General features: G+C 53.7%; 1 protein-coding gene across 6 annotated transcripts in view; it reads right to left on the bottom strand.

Moving 5' to 3' along the window:
- The window catches only part of garnl3 (GTPase activating Rap/RanGAP domain like 3), a 209,267-nt gene that overhangs the window by 134,659 nt on the left and 58,923 nt on the right, over positions 1 to 15,685 (bottom strand). For all 6 annotated transcript variants that reach the window (XM_064943218.1, XM_064943221.1, XM_064943215.1 and 3 more), the window contains exon 2: positions 15,153 to 15,222. In XM_064943218.1, coding sequence (XP_064799290.1) covers positions 15,153 to 15,222 — 70 coding nt within the window. The remainder of the gene's footprint in view (positions 1 to 15,152; positions 15,223 to 15,685) is intronic.

Raw genomic sequence — 15,685 nt, 5'->3', positions numbered from 1 at the left:
ATGTCACCCAAACCTGACAGCCTTTGATTAAACCATCACAGATGGAAACTTCCGGCGCCGACAGAGATGGCCGCCTCGCTTCGCGTTCCTAGGAAACTATGCAGTTTTTTGTTTTTTTTACGTGTTATTTCTTACATTAGTACCTCAGGTCATCTTAGGTTTCATTACATACAGTCGAGAAGAACTACTGTATATAAGATCAGCGTCAACTCACCATCAGTACGACCAAGAATATGTTTTTCACGACGCGGATCCTGTGTTCTGCCTTACTAACAGGACAATGGAATGGATCGCATGCAGCGACCAAAAAAACGACTCCGAAAAAGAGGGAAACGAGGCGGTCTTCTGGTCAGACTACGGAGACAGGCACATCGTGCCCCACTTCCTAGCATTCTTCTTGCCAATGTCCAGTCTCTTGACAACAAGGTTGATGAAATCCGAGCAAGGGTAGCATTCCAGAGGGACATCAGAGACTGTAACGTTCTGTGCTTTACGGAAACATGGCTCACTGGAGAGACGCTATCCGAAGCGGTGCAGCCAACGGGTTTCTCCACGCATCGCGCCGACAGAAACAAACACCTTTCTGGTAAGAAGAGGGGTGGGGGCGTATGCCTTATGGCTAACGAGGCATGGTGCGATGAAAGAAACATACAGGAACTCAAATCCTTCTGTTCACCTGATTTAGAATTCCTCACAATCAAATGTAGACCGCATTATCTACCAAGAGAATTCTCTTTGATTATAATCACAGCCGTATATATCCACCCCCAAGCAGACACATCGATGGCTCTGAACGAACTTTATTTAACTCTTTGCAAACTGGAAACCATTTATCCGGAGGCTGCATTCATTGTTGCTGGGGATTTTAACAAGGCTAATCTGAAAACAAGACTCCCTAAATTTTATCAGCATATTGATTGCGCAACCAGGGGTGGAAAACCTTGGATCACTGTTACTCTAACTTCCGCGACGCATATAAGGCCCTGCCCCGCCCCCTTTCGGAAAAGCTGACCACGACTCCATTTTGCTGATACCTGCCTACAGACAAAAACTAAAACAAGAAGCTCCCACGCTGAGGTCTGTCCAACGCTGGTCCGACCAAGCTGACTCCACACTCCAAGACTGCTTCCATCACGTTGACTGGGACATGTTTCGTATTGCGTCAGATAACAACATTGACGAATACGCTGATTCGGTGTGCGAGTTCATTAGAACGTGCGTTGAAGATGTCGTTCCCATAGCAACGATTAAAACATTCCCTAACCAGAAACCGTGGATTGATGGCAGCATTCGCGTGAAACTGAAAGCGCGAACCACTGCTTTTAATCAGGGCAAGGTGTCTGGTAACATGACTGAATACAAACAGTGCAGCTATTCCCTCCGTAAGGCTATCAAACAAGCTAAGCGTCAGTACAGAGACAAAGTAGAATCTCAATTCAACGGCTCAGACACAAGAGGCATGTGGCAGGAAGAAATCCAGACCAGTCACGGACCAGGATGTCTTGCTCCCAGGCAGACTAAATAACTTTTTTGCCCGCTTTGAGGACAATACAGTGCCACTGACACGGCCTGCGACGGAAACATGCGGTCTCTCCTTCACTGCAGCCGAGGTGAGTAAAACATTTAAACGTGTTAACCCTCGCAAGGCTGCAGGCCCAGACGGCATCCCCAGCCGCGCCCTCAGAGCATGCACAGACCAGCTGGCTGGTGTGTTTACGGACATATTCAATCAATCCCTATACCAGTCTGCTGTTCCCACATGCTTCAAGAGGGCCAACTGTTCCCACAAAAGCTAAGGTAACTGAGCTAAACGACTACCGCCCCGTAGCACTCACTTCCGTCATCATGAAGTGCTTTGAGAGACTAGTCAAGGACCATATCACCTACACCCTACCTGACACCCTAGACCCACTCCAATTTGCTTACCGCCCAAATAGGTCCACAGACGATGCAATCTCAACCACACTGCACACTGCCCTAACCCATCTGGACAAGAGGAATACCTATGTGAGAATGCTGTTCATCGACTACAGCTCGGCATTCAACACCATAGTACCCTCCAAGCTCGTCATCAAGCTCGAGACCCTGGGTCTCGACCCCGCTCTGTGCAACTGGGTACTGGACTTCCTAATGGGCCGCCCCCAGGTGGTGAGGGTAGGTAACAACATCTCCTCCCCGCTGATCCTCAACACTGGGGCCCCACAAGGGTGCATTCTGAGCCCTCTCCTGTACTCCCTGTTCACCCACGACTGCGTGGCCACGCACGCCTCCAACTCAATCATCAAGTTTGCGGACGACACAGCAGTAGTAGGCTTGATTACCAACAATGACGAGACGGCCTACAGGGAGGAGGTGAGGGCCCTCGGAGTGTGGTGTCAGGAAAATAACCTCACACTCAACGTCAACAAAACTAAGGAGATGATTGTGGACTTCAGGAAACAGCAGAGGGAACACCCCCCTATCCACATCGATGGAACAGTAGTGGAGAGAGTAGCAAGTTTTAAGTTCCTCGGCATACACATCACAGACAAACTGAATTGGTCCACTCACACAGACAACATCGTGAAGAAGGCGCAGCAGCGCCTCTTCAACCTCAGGAGGCTGAAGAAATTCGGCTTGTCACCAAAAGCACGCACAAACTTCTACAGATGCACAATCGAGAGCATCCTGGCGGGCTGTATCACCGCCTGGTACGGCAACTGCTCCGCCCTCAACCGTAAGGCTCTCCAGAGGGTAGTGAGGTCTGCACAATGCATCACCGGGGGCAAACTACCTGCCCTCCAGGACACCTACACCACCCGATGTTACAGGAAGGCCATAAAGATCATCAAGGACATCAACCACCCGAGCCACTGCCTGTTCACCCCGCTATCATCCAGAAGGCGAGGTCAGTACAGGTGCATCAAAGCTGGGACCGAGAGACTGAAAAACAGCTTCTATCTCAAGGCCATCAGACTTTTAAACAGCCACCACTAACATTGAGTGGCTGCTGCCAACACACTGACACTGACTCAACTCCAGCCACTTTAATAATGGGAATTGATGGGAAATGATGTAAATATATCACTAGCCACTTTAAACAATGCTACCTTATATAATGTTACTTACCCTACATTATTCATCTCATATGCATACGTATATACTGTACTCTATATCATCGACTGCATCCTTATGTAATACATGTATCACTAGCCACTTTAACTATGCCACTTTGTTTACATACTCATCTCATATGTATATACTGTACTCGATACCATCTACTGTATCTTGCCTATGCTGCTCTGTACCATCACTCATTCATATATCCTTATGTACATATTCTTTATCCCCTTACACTGTGTATAAGACAGTAGTTTAGGAATTGTTAGTTAGATTACTTGTTGGTTATTACTGCATTGTCGGAACTAGAAGCACAAGCATTTCGCTACACTCGCATTAACATCTGCTAACCATGTGTATGTGACAAATAAAATTTGATTTGATTTTGATTTGATTTGATATAATTGACATCAAATTAACCTAAGCATTTTATACAGAAATGCACACCTTGACAGGGTGAGGAGGGCAACCCCCATGCCTCCCCTACCACCATGCCTCCCCTGCCTCCCTGCCTCCCCTACCGCCCTGCCTCCCCTACCGCCCTACCCCCTGCCTCCTCTATCGCTCTGCCTCCCCTATCGCTCTGCCTCCCCTACCATCCTGCCTCCCCTCCCGTCCTGCCTCCCCTATCGCTCTGCCTCCCCTACCGCCCTGTTGACCTGCATCCCCTACCACCCTGCCTCCCCTACCCCCTGCCTCCCCTACCCCCTGCCTCCCCTACCGCCCTGCCTCCCTTACCGCCCTGCTGAAATGCATCCCCTACCACCCTGCCTCACCTACCCCCTGCCTCCCCTACCACCCTGCCTCCCCTACCGCCCTGCCTCCCCTACCGCCCTGCCTCCCCTACCGCCCTGCCTCCCCTACCACCCTGCCTCCACTACCGCCCTGCCTCCACTACCGCCCTGCTGAAATGCATCCCCTACCACCCTGCATCCCCTACCACCCTGCCTCCCCTACCACCCTGCCTCCCCTACCGCCCTGCCTCCCTTACCGCCCTGCATCCCCTACCACCCTGCATCCCCTACCACCCTGCATCCCCTACCACCCTGCATCCCCTACCACCCTGCCTCCCCTACCACCCTGCCTCCCCTACCGCCCTGCATCCCCTACCACCCTGCATCCCCTACCACCCTGCCTCCCCTACCACCCTGCCTCCCCTACCGCCCTGCCTCCCCTACCACCCTGCCTCCCCTACCGCCCTGCCTCCCCTTACCGCCCTGCTGAAATGCATCCCCTACCACCCTGCATCCCCTACCACCCTGCCTCCCCTATCGCTCTGCCTCCCCTACCGCCCTGCTGACCTGTATCCCCTACCCACTGCCTCCCCTACCCTCTGCCTCCCGTACCGCCCTACCGTCCTGCATCCCCTACCGCCCTGCCTCCCCTACCCCCTGCCTCCCCTACCGCCCTGCATCCCCTACCCCCTGCCTCCCCTACCGCCCTGCATCCCAGACCCCCTGCCTCCCCTACCACCCTGCCTCCCTTACCGCCCTGCTGAAATGCATCCCCTACCACCCTGCCTCCCCTACCGCCCTGCTGAAATGCATCCCCTACCACCCTGCCTCCCCTACCACCCTGCCTCCCTTACCGCCCTGCTGAAATGCATCCCCTACCGTCCTGCCTCCCCTACCGCCCTGCCTCCCCTACCGCCCTGCCTCCCCTACCGCCCTGCCTCCCCTACCGCCCTGCCTCCCCTACCGTCCTGCCTCCCTTACCGCCCTGCTGAAATGCATCCCCTACCACCCTGCCTCCCCTACCGCCCTGCTGAAATGCATCCCCTACCACCCTGCCTCCCTTACCGCCCTGCTGAAATGCATCCCCTACCACCCTGCCTCCCCTACCGCCCTGCTGAAATGCATCCCCTACCACCCTGCCTCCCCTACCACCCTGCATCCCCTACCACCCTGCCTCCCCTACCGCCCTGCCTCCCCTACCACCCTGCCTCCCCTACCACCCTGCCTCCCCTACCGTCCTGCCTCCCTTACCGCCCTGCTGAAATGCATCCCCTACCACCCTGCATCCCCTACCACCCTGCCTCCCCTACCGCCCTGCCTCCCCTACCACCCTGCCTCCCCTACCGTCCTGCCTCCCTTACCGCCCTGCTGAAATGCATCCCCTACCACCCTGCCTCCCCTACCGCCCTGCCTCCCCTACCACCCTGCCTCCCCTATCGCTCTGCCTCCCCTACCGCCCTGCTGACCTGTATCCCCTACCACCCTGCATCCCCTACCACCCTGCCTCCCCTACCACCCTGCCTCCCCTACCGCCCTGCCTCCCCTACCACCCTGCCTCCCCTACCGCCCTGCCTCCCTTACCGCCCTGCTGAAATGCATCCCCTACCACCCTGCATCCCCTACCACCCTGCCTCCCCTATCGCTCTGCCTCCCCTACCGCCCTGCTGACCTGTATCCCCTACCCACTGCCTCCCCTACCCTCTGCCTCCCGTACCGCCCTACCGTCCTGCATCCCCTACCGCCCTGCCTCCCCTACCCCCTGCCTCCCCTACCGCCCTGCATCCCCTACCCCCTGCCTCCCCTACCGCCATGCATCCCTTACCGCCCTGCCTCCCCTATTGCCATGCATCCCCTACCGCCATGACTCCCCTACCGCCCTGCTGACCTGCATCCCCTACCGTCCTGCCTCCCCTACCTCCCTGCCTCCCCTATCGCTCTGCCTCCCCTATCACTCTGCCTCCCCTATCGCTCTGCCTCCCCTACCGCTCTGCCTCCTTTAACACCCTGCCTCCTCTACCACCCTGCCTCCCCTATCGCTCTGCCTCCCCTACCGCCCTGCTGACCTGCATCCCCTACCGTCCTGCCTCCCCTACCGCCCTGCCTCCCCTATCGCTCTGCCTCCCCTATCGCTCTGCCTCCCCTACCGCTCTGCCTCCTTTAACACCCTGCCTCCCCTACCGCCCTGCCTCCCCTATCGCTCTGCCTCCCCTATCGCTCTGCCTCCCCTACCGCTCTGCCTCCTTTAACACCCTGCCTCCTCTACCACCCTGCCTCCCCTACCACCCCTACCGCCTTGCCTCCCCTACCGCCCTGCATCTTCTACCGCCCTGCCGCTCCTACCGCCCTGCCTCCTCTACCACCCTGCCGCTCCTACCGCCCTGCCGCTCCTACCGCCCTGCATCCTCTACCGCCCTGCCGCTCCTACCGCCCTGCATCCTCTACCGCCCTGCTGCTCCTAACGCCCTGCCTCCTCTACCGCCCTGCCGCTCCTACCGCCCTGCATCCTCTACCGCCCTGCCGCTCCTACCGCCCTGCATCAACTACCGCCCTGCCGCTCCTACCGCCCTGCCATCTCTACCACCCTGCCGCTCCTACCGCCCTGCCGCTCCTACCGCCCTGCATCCTCTACCGCCCTGCCGCTCCTACCGCCCTGCATCCTCTACCGCCCTGCCGCTCCTACCGCCCTGCATCCTCTACCGCCCTGCCGCTCCTACCGCCCTGCATCCTCTACCGCCCTGCCGCTCCTACCGCCCTGCATCCTCTACCGCCCTGCCGCTCCTACCGCCCTGCCGCTCCTACCGCCCTGCATCCTCTACCACCCTGCCGCTCCTACCGCCCTGCCTCCTCTACCACCCTGCCGCTCCTACCGCTCTGCCTCCTCTACCACCCTGCCGCTCCTACCGCCCTGCCTCCTCTACCACCCTGCCGCTCCTACCGCCCTGCCGCTCCTACCGCCCTGCCGCTCCTACCGCCCTGCATCGTCTACCACCCTGCCTCCTCTACCACCCTGCCGCTCCTACCGCCCTGCCTCCTCTACCACTCTGCCGCTCCTACCGCCCTGCCGCTCCTACCGCCATGCATCCTCTACCACCCTGCCGCTCCTACCGCCCTGCCTCCTCTACCACCCTGCCGCTCCTACCGCCCTGCATCCTCTACCACCCTGCCGCTTCTACCGCCCTGCCTCCTCTACCACCCTGCCGCTCCTACCGCCCTGCCGCTCCTACCGCCCTGCCTCCTCTACCACCCTGCCGCTCCTACCGCCATGCCTCCTCTACCACCCTGCCGCTCCTACCGCCCTGCCGCTCCTACCGCCCTGCATCCTCTACCACCCTGCCGCTCCTACCGCCCTGCCTCCTCTACCACCCTGCCGCTCCTACCGCCCTGCCGCTCCTACCACCCTGCCGCTCCTACCACCCTGCCGCTCCTACCGCCCTGCCGCTCCTACCGCCCTGCATCCTCTACCACCCTGCCGCTCCTACCGCCCTGCCTCCTCTACCGCCCTGCCGCTCCTACCACCCTGCCGCTCCTACCGCCCTGCCTCCTCTACCGCCCTGCCTCCTCTACCGCCCCGCATCCTCTACCGCCCTGCATCCTCTACCGCCCTGCCCTGTATTGATTCATCAGGTCCTGTCTGCTGGTGGGTATTGATTCATCAGGTCCTGCCTGCTGGTGGGTATTGATACATCAGGTCCTGTCTGCTGGTGGGTATTGATTCATCAGGTCCTGTCTGCTGGTGGGTATTGATAATCAGGTCCTGCTTACTGGTGGGTATTGATTCATCAGGTCCTGTCTGCTGGTGGGTATTGATTCATCAGGTCCTGTCTGCTGGTGGGTATTGATTCATCAGGTCCTGCCTGCTGGTGGGTATTGATTCATCAGGTCCTGTCTGCTGGTGGGTATTGATACATCAGGTCCTGCTTACTGGTGGGTATTGATTCATCAGGTCCTGCCTGCTGGTGGGTATTGATTCATCAGGTCCTGTCTGCTGGTGGGTATTGATTCATCAGGTCCTGTCTGCTGGTGGGTATTGATTCATCAGGTCCTGTCTGCTGGTGGGTATTGATTCATCAGGTCCTGTCTGCTGGTGGGTATTGATTCATCAGGTCCTGTCTGCTGGTGGGTATTGATTCATCAGGTCCTGTCTGCTGGTGGGTATTGATTCATCAAGTCCTGCCTGCTGGTGGGTATTGATTCAACAGGTCCTGTCTGCTGGTGGGTATTGATTCATCAAGTCCTGTCTGCTGGTGGGTATTGATTCATCAGGTCCTGCCTGCTGGTGGGTATTGATTCATCAGGTCCTGTCTGCTGGTGGGTATTGATTAAACATTCTTTGTCTCTCTCTCTCTCTTCTCCCTGTAATGAGGAGGCCCTCAGGCACAGTGCCACGCACGGTCTGCTGAGATACACAGACACACACGGGCACGCACACACACTCACAAACACAAGTGCGCACACGCAAGCACACATGCACACACACATGTAACTTTGTCTCTCTCTGTAAGCAGTGCTGAGTAGTGTATGGTCCTAGGAGGCTTTGCAGAGAGGTCAGTATGATCAAAGTGTCTAATAGCTGGCGCTACAATACAGACACAGAGGTATTATTCTCTTCCACACAGAATGGACATCTCTGCCCAATAGGCTTTGCAGTACAGGTCAGTACAGTGCAGTACAGGCTACGTTCTAAACTGTTCTGCTTCTACACCATAGAAGTTCAGCCTTAGATCCAGATAGATCCAGATAATATGCAGTGAACTTTACTGCACAGGCCAGGAAAACTGTTCCACACTGGGTAGAATGTCAAAAGTTGTGCCCTAGGTAAACTATAACACGCAGCTCCAAAACACGCAGGAGACACTTATGCAATAGCATCTCTGGACTGGTCCCAGTGGTCTGCTTGCTGGGTGGATGGAGGAGGCCACATGTGCTATCGAAGAAGTCCCTGAGCTGAAAGATGGAGGTGGAGGTATGTAATAATGGATAATATAATAAATCATATATGCCATTTAGCAGACACTTTTATCCAAAGCGACTTAGAGTCATGTGTGCAAACATTTTACATATTGGTGGAACCATAGTGGGATCCAGACATAGTGTCCTTCCTGACATTAAAATGTTAGGCCACATGCGGCTGGGTTCATTCAGGTTTGAATTTGTGCATAGGGGACTGGCGCATAGCAGACGGACCAACCCACTTATTAACTTCTGTCAATCAATACAATGGCATTTGTACTGATTAGTACCGATTAGTGCTTTTTACAAATATATTGGTCATATAGGGATTTACAGCATCAGCAACCCTAGGCCTAAACCTCCTAGGAACAAACAGAAGTGACAGTGACAAGGACACATTTCCTACTTCTAAACTTAAGAGACTCACTGATCCAACAGTTAACCATTACACTGCTAAAACAATTCAACACTACTCTGGCTGCATTTACACAGGCAGTCCAATTCTGAACTTTTTTCCACTAATTGGTCTTTTGACCAATCACATCAGATCTTTTTACATCAGATCTTTTCAGAGCAGATCTGATTGGTCAAAAGACCAAAAAGTGTAAAAAATAACAGAATTGGGCTGCCTGTCTAAACGCAGACAGTGTTAGTGAACTGTTTTATTTCCTATCTGCAACACACTGTCTGTGTTTAGATGGGCAGCCCAATTCTGATCTTTTTTTCACTAATTGGTCTTTTGACCAATCAGATCATCTCTGAAAAAGATCTGATATGAAAAGATCTGATGGGATTGGTCAGAGGCCAATTAGTGGAAAACAGATCAGAATTGAGCTACCTGTCTAAACGCAGCCACTGTGTTCCAGATCGGAAATAAAACAGTTCACCACTACAGCGTGTTCCATATAGGACATTGGAACAATCATGTCACAGTTCTCTAATCTCTAATCTGAATATTCAGGTATTCAGCATGAAAACGGCAGTATTTTATCATATTCCTCTCTCACCGCAGTGTTTGGATACTACACACACACACTGCCCATTGTGTCCTGTGTCAGTCTGCTGCTGCTGATAGGCAGCGTGTGGTTTCTCCTCAGGGTTAATCTGACACGGTGCAGCGTCAGCGTGGGCGTTAGCGCTTAGCGCTAACAAGACAAACCACCACTGTGTCTCTGGGAGGAAGTTAGTCAAGAGAGGACCCTAGCCACTTCCTCTCCCCCTGGGGGTTATCAGGACACACAGACAAACACACACACACACACACAAACACACACACACACACACACACACGCATAAACACACACACAGAGCCAAGGGCTAATTTTAACCTCCGCTGCGCTGTGACAAAATATACAGTAGGCTACACACACTATCAACATGACAGTGACTCAACAACTTCAATAAGAGCAGAACCACAAGGCTGGCTAATAGAATAAGCAATTATAACACCATAATAACTTGACAAACTTGACAGTTAGTTTGTATAGAAAACAACAGTCTGAGTAAAGGCACCCTATGCCCTGAATAGTGTACTACTTTTCAGAAGAGCCCTGCACTACACAAGCCTTATATTATAGGGAATGTGGTGCCATTTCAGATGCAACAGGTGATGTCGTAACAGTAGAAGGTGATGTCATAATCTGTGGTTCCTGAGTTTAGCTATATCTGTAATTGTGAGCCATGCTACAGGGTGCTAGGCACTATTAAACTGGACCAATGGACCACACCCAGACAGTCATGACTCGCCTCTCTCTCTCTCTAAACCTCCCTCCATCAATCCATTGAAGGGGAGAGGAAGATAGAGAGGGGGAGGGGGCACGGAAAGGAGGAGAGGAAGGAAAGATAGGAGGGGAAATAGGCAAGGAGGACAGAGAAAGGAGGAGAAGAGGGAGAGATAGAAGGGGAGAGAGAGAGAAGGAGGACAGAGAAAGGAGGAGAAGAGGGAGAGATAGAAGGGGAGAGAGAGAAGGAGGAGGACAGAGAAAGGAGGAGAAGAGGGAGAAATAGAAGGGGAGAGAGAAGGAGGAGGACAGAGAAAGGAGGAGAAGAGGGAGAGAGAGAAGGGGAGAGAGAGAAGGAGGACAGATAAAGGAGGAGAAGAAGGAGAGATAGAAGGGGAGAGAGAGAAGGAGGAGGACAGAGAAAGGAGGAGAAGAGGGAGAAATAGAAGGGGAGAGAGAAGGAGGACAGAGAAAGGAGGAGAAGAGGGAGAGAGAGAAGGGGAGAGAGAGAAGGAGGAGGACAGAGAAAGGAGGAGAAGAAGGAGAGATAGAAGGGGAGAGAGAGAAGGAGGAGGACAGAGAAAGGAGGAGAAGAGGGAGAGAGAGAAGGAGGAGGACAGAGAATGGAGGAGAAGAGGGAGAGATAGAAGGGGAGAGAGAGAAGGAGGAGGACAGAGAAAGGAGGAGAAGAGGGAGAAATAGAAGGGGAGAGAGAAGGAGGAGGACAGAGAAAGGAGGAATAAAGGGAGAGATAGAAGGGGAGAGAGGGGAATAGAGTGTCAATAGGAGGAGAAGAAGGGGAGATAGAAGGGGAGAGAGAGGAGGACAGAGAAAGGAGGAGAAGAGGGAGAGATAGAAGGGGAGAGAGAGGAGGAGGACAGAGAAAGGAGAAGAGGGAGAGAGAGAAGGGTAGAGAGAGAGGAGGAGGACAGAGAAATGAGGAGAAGAGGGAGAGATAGAAGGGAAGAGAGAGAAGGAGGAGGACAGAGAAAGGAGGAGAAGAGGGAGAGAGAGAAGGGGAGAGAGAGAAGGAGGAGGACAGAGAAAGGAGGAGAAGAAGGAGAGATAGAAGGGGAGAGAGAGAAGGAGGAGGACAGAGAAAGGAGGAGAAGAGGGAGAGAGAGAAGGAGGAGGACAGAGAATGGAGGAGAAGAGGGAGAGATAGAAGGGGAGAGAGAGAAGGAGGAGGACAGAGAAAGGAGGAGAAGAGGGAGAAATAGAAGGGGAGAGAGAAGGAGGAGGACAGAGAAAGGAGGAATAAAGGGAGAGATAGAAGGGGAGAGAGGGGAATAGAGTGTCAATAGGAGGAGAAGAGGGGGAGATAGAAGGGGAGAGAGAGGAGGAGGACAGAGAAAGGAGGAGAAGAGGGAGAGATAGAAGGGGAGAGAGAGGAGGAGGAGGACAGAGAAAGGTGGAGAAGAGGGAGAGAGAGAAGGGGAGAGAGAGAAGGAGGAGGACAGAGAAAGGAGGAGAAGAGGTAGAGAGAGAAAGGAAGAGAGAGAAGGAGGAGGACAGAGAAAGGAGGAGAAGAAGGAGAGAGAGAAGGGGAGAGAGAGAAAGGAGAAGAGGGAGAGAGAGAAGGGGAGAGAGGGGAATAGAGTGTCAATAGGAGGAGAAGAGGGAGAGAAGGGAATAGAGCGTCAATAGGAGGAGAAGAGGGGGAGAGAGAAGGGGAGAGAGGGGAATAGAGCGTCAATAGGAGGAGAAGAGGGAGAGAGAGAAGGGGAGAGAGGGGAATAGAGCGTCAATAGGAGGAGAAGAGGGAGAGAGAGAAGGGGAGAGAGGGGAATAGAGCATCAATAGGAGGAGAAGAGGGAGAGAGAGAAGGGGAGAGAGGGGAAATAGAGGAGAAGAGGAGAGAGAGAAGGGAGAGAGGGGAATCAATAGGAGGAGAAGAGGGAGAGAGAGAAGGGGAGAGAGGGGAATAGAGTGTCAATAGGAGAAGAGGGAGAGAGAGAAGGGAAGAGAGGGGAATAGAGTGTCAATAGGAGGAGAAGAGGGAGAGAGAGAAGGGGAGAGAGGGGAATAGAGGGGAATAGAGTGTCAATAGGAGGAGAAGAGGGAGAGAGAGAAGGGGAGAGAGGGGAATAGAGTGTCAATAGGAGGAGAAGAGGGAGAGAGAGAAGGGGAGAGAGGGGAATAGTGTCAATAGGAGGAGAAGAGGGAGAGAGAGAAGGGGAGAGAGGGGAATAGAGTGTCAATAGGAGGAGAAGAGGGAGAGAGAGAAGGGGAGAGAGGGGAATAGAGTGTCAATAGGAGGAGAAGAGGGAGAGAGAGAAGGGGAGAGAGGGGAATAGAGTGTCAATAGGAGGAGAAGAGGGAGAGAGAGAAGGGGAGAGAGGGGAATAGTGTCAATAGGAGGAGAAGAGGGAGAGAGAGAAGGGGAGAGAGGGGGGGAATAGAGTGTCAATAGGAGGAGAAGAGGGAGAGAGAGAAGGGGAGAGAGGGGAATAGAGTGTCAATAGGAGGAGAAGAGGGAGAGAGAGAAGGGGAGAGAGGGAAGAGAGGTCAATAGGAGGAGAAGAGGGAGGAGGAGAGAAGGGGGAGAGAGGGAGAATAGAGGGTCAATAGGAGGAGAAGAGGGAGAGAGAGAGGGGGAGAGAGGGGAATAGGAGGTCAGATAGGAGGAGAAGAGGGAGAGAGAGAAGGGGAGAGAGGGAGAAAGAGGGAGAATAGGAGGAGAAGAGGGAGAGAGAGAAGGGGAGAGAGGGGAATAGAGAAGTCAATAGGAGGAGAAGAAGGGGAGATAGAAGGGAGAGAGAGAATAGGAGGTCAGAGAAAGGAGGAGAAGAGGGGAGATAGAAGGGGAGAGAGAGGAGGAGGACAGAGAAAGGAGGAAGAGGGAGAGAAGGGGAGAGAGAGAGGAGGAGGTAGAGAAAGAGGAGAAGAGGGAGGAGGGGGAGAGAGAAAGGAGGAGAAGAGGGAGAGAGAGAGAGAAAGGGAGAGAGAGAAGGAGGAGGACAGAGAAAGGAGGAGAAGAGAGAGAGAGGAGAGAGAGAGAAGGAGGAGGACAGAGAAAGGAGGAGAAGAGGGAGAGAGAGAAGGGGAATAGGAGAAGAGGAGGAGAAGAGGGAGAGAGAGAAGGGGGAGAGAGAGAAGGAGGAGGACAGAGAAAGGAGGAGAAGAGGGAGAAAGAAGGGGAGAGAGAATAGGAGGAGGACAGAGAAAGGAGGGGATAAAGGAGAGAGAGAGGGGAGAGAGGGGAATAGAGCGTCAATAGGAGGAGAAGAGGGGAGAGGGGAATAGAAGGGGAGAGAGGGAGAGGAGAAGGGGAGAGAGGGGAGAGAATAGGAGGAGAAGAGGGAGAGAGAAGGGGAGAGAGGGGAATAGAAGGGGAGAGAGAGAAGGAGGGAGGACAATAGAGAATAGGAGGAGAAGAGGGAGAGAGAGAAGGGGAGAGAGGGGAATAGAGTGTCAATAGGAGGAGAAGAGGGAGAGAGAGAAGGGGAGAGAGGGGAATAGAGTGTCAATAGGAGAGAAGGGAGAGAGAGAAGGGGAGAGAGGGAATAGAGAATAGGAGGAGAAGAGGGAGAGAGAGAAGGGGAGAGAGGGGAATAGAGTGTCAATAGGAGGAGAAGAGGGAGAGAGAGAAGGGGAGAGAGGGGAATAGAGTGTCAATAGGAGGAGAAGAGGGAGAGAGAGAAGGGGAGAGAGGGGAATAGAGTGTCAATAGGAGGAGAAGAGAGAAGAGGGGAGAGAGAGAGGAGGAGAAGAGGAGAGAGGGGGAAGAGAGTGTCAATAGGAGGAGAAGAGGGAGAGAGAGAAGGGGAGAGAGGGGAATAGAGTGTCAATAGGAGGAGAAGAGGGAGAGAGAGAAGGGGAGAGAGGGGAATAGAGTGTCAATAGGAGGAGAAGAGGGAGAGAGAGAAGGGGAGAGAGGGGAATAGAGTGTCAATAGGAGGAGAAGAGGGAGAGAGAGAAGGGGAATAGAGTGTCAATAGGGGAATAGAGTGTCAATAGGAGGAGAAGAGGGAGAGAGAGAAGGGAGAGAGGGGAATAGAGTGTCAATAGGAGGAGAAGAGGGAGAGAGAGAAGAAGAATAGAGTGTCAATAGGAGGGGGAGATAGAGAATAGGAGGAGAAGAGGGAGAGAGAGAAGGGGAGAGAGGGGAATAGAGCGTCAATAGGAGGAGAAGAGGGAGAGAGAGAAGGGGAGAGAGGGAATAGAGTGTCAATAGGAGGAGAAGAGGGAGAGAGAGAAGGGGAGAGAGGGGAATAGAGTGTCAATAGGAGGAGGGAGAGAGGGAAGATAGAGTGTCAATAGGAGGAGAAGAGGGAGAGAGAGAAGGGGAGAGAGGGGAATAGAGTGTCAATAGGAGGAGAAGAGGGAGAGAGAGAAGGGGAGAGAGGGGAATAGTGTCAATAGGAGGAGAAGAGGGAGAGAGAGAAGGGGAGAGAGGGAATAGAGTGTCAATAGGAGGAGAAGAGGGAGAGAGAGAAGGGGAGAGAGGGAATAGAGTGTCAATAGGAGGAGAAGAGGGAGAGAGAATAGAGTGTCAGGAGGAGAGGGAGAGGAGAAGGGAGAGTGTCAATAGGAGGAGAAGAGGGAGAGAGAGAAGGGGAGAGAGGGGAATAGTGTCAATAGGAGGAGAAGAGGGAGAGAGAGAAGGGGAGAGAGGGGAATAGAGTGTCAATAGGAGGTTACTCACCAGCTCGACGGAGCCATAGTGTTTTCGGCTGAAGTCTCCACGCCTGCAGCCCAAGTCCTCCGAGGCAGAGCTGCAACACAGACGCATGGTGGTCAGTCTCTCCTTTCTCTCTCCTCCATCAGGAGACTGACACACTAACTCACTCACTCCTACAGATGGCTACTCAGCTCTATGTCTCCCTCTCTCTCTCTGTTTCTTTAGTTCTCTATCTCTCTCTCCCACTTCTAGGTATCTATGGAAGTCTCTCCCTCTCCCCCTTCTAGGTATCTATGAAAGTCTCCCTCTCCCCCTTCTAGGTATCTATGAAAGTCTCTCCCTCTCCCCCTTCTAGGTATCTATGAAAGTCTCTCCTTCTCCCCCTTCTAGGTATCTATGAAAGTCTCTCCCTCTCCCCCTTCTAGGTATCTATGAAAGTCTCTCCCTCTCCCCCTTCTAGGTATCTATGAAAGTCTCTCCCTCTCCCCTTCTAGGTATCTATGAAAGTCTCTCCCTCTCCCCCTTCTAGGTATCTATGAAAGTCTCTCCCTCTCCCC

The sequence above is a fragment of the Oncorhynchus masou genome, chromosome 28 (assembly GCF_036934945.1).
Source record: "Oncorhynchus masou masou isolate Uvic2021 chromosome 28, UVic_Omas_1.1, whole genome shotgun sequence".
Taxonomy (NCBI): domain Eukaryota; kingdom Metazoa; phylum Chordata; class Actinopteri; order Salmoniformes; family Salmonidae; genus Oncorhynchus; species Oncorhynchus masou.
This window is presented reverse-complemented; position numbering and strand designations above follow the sequence as displayed.